Raw genomic sequence first — 5495 nt, 5'->3', positions numbered from 1 at the left:
CTGTGCTCCGCAACGGGAGAGGCCACAACAGTGAGAGGCCCGCATACCGCAAAAAAAAAAAAAAAAATTTGGAGCCCCATCTCACGCATTAAAATTTTGCACAGCTCAGAAATTTTTCAGAGAACGTTCTGAACATCTCAGAGATTTTTTTTAATGTTTAACTTTTTTATTATTTAAAATTTTAGAATATTCCATAGAAGAATACTTTCATAACCTCAGAGGTAAAAAAAAGTCTTCTACAAATTACACAAAAATTAGACCATACGAAAATAACATGTTTTTGCAAGGAAAATTACATGATAAATAGTCAAAACACAACATCCTGGGGAAAATATTTCCTGTCCATATAGGAATTTTTGAATATGTAAATAGGTCTTACAATCAATAATAAAAACCAATAACCAAATAGAACAATGGATGACAGATAAGAACAAACAGCTCCCCAAAAAGGGAAATCAGATTCTAGATGAAAAAATTTCAACCTTGCATCAAAATAATGGCAAATTAAAATTGTAGTAAGATATCATTTTTCATCTCTCAGATTATCAGGTATCAAGAAGTTGATAAAACCGCTGATGAGGGTTTGGGGAAATAGGCACCCATGCACGGCTTGTGAGGTGAACCTCAAAGCAGGGCCCTTGAGAACTATCCAAAATCGTCGATGAACATTCCATTTGCTGCTGCAGTTCCTTCTAGGAATTTATCCCACGTAACGTGTGAAACAAGTGGGATGACAGTTACAACAGCAGGCATCTCTGTGTGTTCCCCGTGTCATGCGCTACAGGAAGTATGTTAGTCCAGACAGCGGCCTCGTGGGGAGGGTCCTGTCATCTCTTTTGCAGACATGGTGGCTGAGGTGCCCAAGGCCTCAGAGCCTGTGCATGGCTGAGCCATGATACCCAGGGCCCTCAGCCAGCACACTGCAGTGTGTGTTACAGAAACACCAGGAAACAGTCCAGCTGTTCCTCACGAGAGGCTGTTTGGGTAAACCATGGCACGTCCACGCTGCCCATAATGAAAAGGAGGCCCACTCTGCGCTGTGTTTGCCCAGCCCCAAGACACAATTGCACATGGTAACACCTCTTGAGATCAGGGTTCATCTTATCAGTGACACCTGACAGTTATAATCGGTCACAGTTTTTTTCTTTCTTAGTGGTATATAAAGTACCAGTTCATCTTAGCTCTAATTAAATGTAGTGTTTGAAGTGATTTTAATTTCCTTTTTACTTTTCTGTAACTTGCACAAAAATTCTGCCATGAAAATACATTGCCATTGGACCGAGAAAAAAATTTGCTTAGGATGTGTAAGTAATCAATGTGGTGCTCAACGTCCAAGGCTGACTTTTCTCCTTCTCGACAACAGGGACTTCTCCACGGCCTTCTTCAACAGCATCCCGCTCTCGGGTTCCCTAGCGGGCACCATGCTCACCTCTCACAGCAGCCCGCAGCTGCTGCCGCTGGACTCCAGCACTCCCGTCCCCTTCGGCACCTCGAAGCCTTCCACAGAGCCTGTGGCAGCGACCGGCACCAGGCCTGCGGGCGATTCTGTCAGTAAGGACAGGTGAGTAGGTGCCAAGCTTGGTCCTGTACCTGGGCAAGTGCAGTTTGGACAGTTCCAGGGATACTTCGTGGCCTCTTCAGTAAAGAAAAGAGACAGGTGCTTGGTTTCAGATGAGGGCCTGCTCAGAAGGGAGCCTTGATCAGGAGAGTCTGATGATTAGGGCCCTGAGGACTTCATGTCCTGGGGGAAGATGCAGTCCCAGGATGGGAATACTAAGGGTGGCAACTGGCCAGTGACGCGTCACCTGCCACGGGGCCAGCCCACCTTCGGCCGGCCTGCTCGTGTGCCATGGCACAGACTCCCCTCACGCTCAGAAGACATTTGCTCGGGGAGCCCTTGTCTTCACTGGCCATCACCTGGAAACCAAATTAGAAGTCTGAAAGGACCAGAGGAGCATGACTAAGAGCCAGGAGCCATTTGCCCAGCGCCTGCTCTGAGTGACAAGCTGTGCCAGGCCCGACGTCTGCAGGGGTTGATTGGTGGGTCCTCATCTCCGGAGAGGACCTAGGCTGGTAGGGGAAGAGGTGGCCACAGGGGTGCGGGGCTGGCCCTCTGAGGGCCTTGGCGGGCAGATCTCAGGAAGGCTTCTCATTTAGGCTGAGCCGGGGGCCGGGGCTGGGGAGTAGGGGCAACAGCGAGAGCAGAGGCCCAGAGCCTGAAGAGTGGTGGGCGAGGGGAGGAAGGCTGGCTTCTCCCTGGAGTGGACACACAGGTGCTGGGACTTGCACCTTAGGAAACGACCAGCAGTGGGGCCCAAGTTTAGCTGCCGCGCTGGCACACAACTGACACTGTCAACGTGACCCTCTGTCGCCAGGGACAGGGCCGTGCGTTATCACAGCTCCTGCCTCTGGTGTCATGGCTGTGGAGGCATGCGCCAGGCTTCGAGTGTCCCCTCTCCCTTGAGGGAAGAGAAGGGTATGGAGCAGGAAGACCAGTCAGGAAGCAGAGCATTGGGAGGAAGGGTGTCTGGGGAAGGACAGGATGCCAGGTTTGCAAAATGTTCAGCAGTTGGCTGTGCAGGTCCCGGGAGAGGAGGGGCGGGTCATACAGGTGTCTGCGGGCATCTGGCCTGGGGTCCAGCGGTGGGGAGGGCAGTTAGCCCGGATGTGGGCAGAGGAGGCCCCGTGGCTTTGACCCAGCGTGTGGATGTGCTGGGACAACAGGGAGCTGGCAAGCTCCAGCCTGACCTCCCTTTTCTCTGTGGAGTCAGAGACACAGGGAGCACTTGGAGGAGAGCATAAAGGGTGTGTGATTGTCCCTGTGAGACCGTGGTCAGAGCAGGTTGGGTGGAGTTGCTGTATTCAAGTTGTGGAGACAGAGCTCTAAGGTGAGGAAAATGGGGTTGTAGGAACCACCGTTGAGGCCTCGTGCTACCCCCAGAAACTCTGAGAACGCTAAAGTGGTATGGGTGTGAGTGCATTTGCTCACAGCCTTCTCAGAAAGCCAAACTCCCAGAACTTTAATATGTGAAGGTATTAAAGAAAGTTGGCAATAGTCAATTACGTCTTGAAATTATTTATGGAAGTTTGATATTTGTGCCCCATTCACTTGGCTCCAAGCCCCACAAATCCCGGACTCCCGGATCCTCAGTGGGTTGTGCTGATGTGGCCTTCCGTCTCCACCCCACCCCCAGCGTGAATGCGGCCTCTGCTCCCGCTGCACCGTCCCCCTCCATCCTGACAACCCCGTCCAAGATCGAACCTATGAAAGCGTTCGACTCCCGATTCACGGAGCGCTCCAAAGCCACGCCGGGGGCTCCTGCCTTGGCCGGTTTGACCCCGACAGCTATGGAAAGGTAGGTGGTGGCTGTGTGGGGCCCCAGAGATGGGGAGGGTACAGACTTGGGCCAGCCGTGCCACATCCGCCTTCCTGTGAGGGTGCAGATTCCTGTTCCTCTGTATTCAGGAGCCACCACTCTGAGGAGAAAGGTGTGGCTGCTTCACGGAGCCATGGGGTCGGGGTGGGGGGCACCAAAGGGCAGAGGCATGAGGGCTGGTGGGTGCAGAGGCTGTGCTGACATGGTCAGAGGGTGGAAGGCTCTGGTCCTGGCTTTCTGCTCAGACACTGATCAGGAGGTCGGGAGCTGAGATTAAAGTGATGGAGGGGAGGCCTCTGTGAGGTCCAATGGGCTTCTGAGCCCCTGCAGCATGTCCTCTGCACCTTCCTGAGTACAGGCAGCAGTCATGGGGCGGCAGGAGTCCTCCTGAGGAGCCACACTGAGTGTTTCAGCCTCTGCTATTGACACAGAGCTTCTCTGCCTCCTGGGAGGGCCTCCTGCCGAGCCCGCTGTGGCACGGAGCTCACTGCTTGGTCCAGCAAGTCGAAAGCTGGGAGAGTCTGAGGGGGGGCCGGGCCACCTTCCTCCACATGGTCCGGGGCCTTGAGTGTCAACCTGGAGCTGTGACCCACTGCAAGGTGATTGGGCTCAGCGTTACCATTAGCCACATCAGAGACGTGGGCCAGAGACTCTTGCAGGAGCCACATGGCCAGAAGGTGCCCAGTGGAGGGAGCATCTGGAATGAGACCTGTCCTTGCCATGGACGGTGTCTTGGAGCTAAAGCCACACTGTACTGTCCCCGGGGCTTCACCCATGTTCTCGAAACTGCTTGTCTGAGTGGGATTCATCCTTGGAGAATAGGCCCCAGAAGCCAGCATGGGAGGACTGTCCCTTCAGGTCAGCGGTGGCCTCTGTGACTTTGGCGTGGGGTCTGCAGTGTGGTCACGTCTGTTTTATACAGGCGTTTCATGTGATCTTTTTACCCAGCAATTTTTCTGCCCAGCAATGTAGAGGATCTGAAACCTCCCTGCTGCTAAACATTCTGAAATGCTGGATGAAACGTAACATGTGTCCCTAAAGTATGTGACTAGTTCACAAGAAAGTAAGTGAAGTCCCTAGGAGCCAAAATCTAAAAGTGAACAAAACAACCAGAGCAATGGGTGTTAGGCCAGGAGGTTACTGGCCTGGTGAACAAGGACCTTGAGTTTTAATGGCCACACAGATTTGAGACAGGGCCTTAGGCCTGAGCCACGTAGGGATTGGAACTAAGACACTAGCATGAAGTCAAGCTGCTTAAAAAAGTGTACCTCTAGGGCTTCCTTGGTGGCGCGGTGGTTGGGAGTCCGCCTGCCGGTGCGGGTAGCACGGGTTCGTGCCCCGGTCTGGGAGGATCCCGCATGCCGCGGAGTGGCTGGGCCCGTGGGCCGTGGCCGCTGGGCCTGCGCGTCCGGAGCCTGTGCTCCGCAACGGGAGAGGTCACGGTGGTGAGAGGCCTGCGTACCACAAAAAAAAAAAAAAAAAAAAGTGTACCTCCAGTGAGAGGGGGACTATAAGAAACCTGACTGACAGCATAGGAACATGGCCAGAGCCTGGAATGTCTCAGCCTGCCCTCTGAGTTAGGAAAACAGTCTTCCCCTGAGGCTGTGTCACCACAGGCCTGCCCTCAAGTGGATTGGAGGTCACTTTAACACTACCTTTGTCATCTGGAAATCAGCAAGCCAAGAACTGGACACAAAAGAAGATTCTAGTCTAATTAACACCCCAGAGGCACTTGGCAAAGCAAATATAAATCCATCCTGACCCCAGGGGGTACTGTGTTCCCACTAAAGAAACACTACCTGAGATGACTCAGAATCCAAAGGAACAAAGCCCATGAAGAAACCCTGATCATCCACGCATGTCAGGAGACGTCAGAAGCAGAAGGTGTAGACCTCTGTACCTCTGATGGTAGATTGTCAGATGGTGGCTATAAAATACACACGCGTAAGATGGTCAAAGACAAGAAAGAAAAAGAAAACGTGAGGAAAGATTCATATACTATCCCATGTATAAAAATTAACTCAAGGGCTTCCCTGGTGGCACAGTGGTTGAGAGTCCGCCTGCCGATGCAGGGGACACGGGTTCGTGCCCCGGTCTGGGAAGATCCCACGTGCCGCG

The 5495-nt window shown here is 52.7% G+C and overlaps 1 protein-coding gene across 6 annotated transcripts in view; it reads left to right on the top strand.

Annotated features, from left to right (window-relative positions):
• HIRA (histone cell cycle regulator) overlaps positions 1–5495 on the top strand; it is a 59086-nt gene that overhangs the window by 23783 nt on the left and 29808 nt on the right. For all 6 annotated transcript variants that reach the window (XM_028480236.1, XM_055080394.1, XM_055080395.1 and 3 more), the window contains 2 exons: positions 1364–1561; positions 3195–3356. In XM_028480236.1, the coding sequence (XP_028336037.1) occupies positions 1364–1561; positions 3195–3356 (360 nt within the window). The remainder of the gene's footprint in view (positions 1–1363; positions 1562–3194; positions 3357–5495) is intronic.

The sequence above is a fragment of the Physeter macrocephalus genome, chromosome 19 (assembly GCF_002837175.3).
Source record: "Physeter macrocephalus isolate SW-GA chromosome 19, ASM283717v5, whole genome shotgun sequence".
NCBI classification, from domain to species: domain Eukaryota; kingdom Metazoa; phylum Chordata; class Mammalia; order Artiodactyla; family Physeteridae; genus Physeter; species Physeter macrocephalus.
Note: the sequence above shows the minus strand (reverse complement) of the source record. Positions and strands in the feature narration are given on the sequence as shown.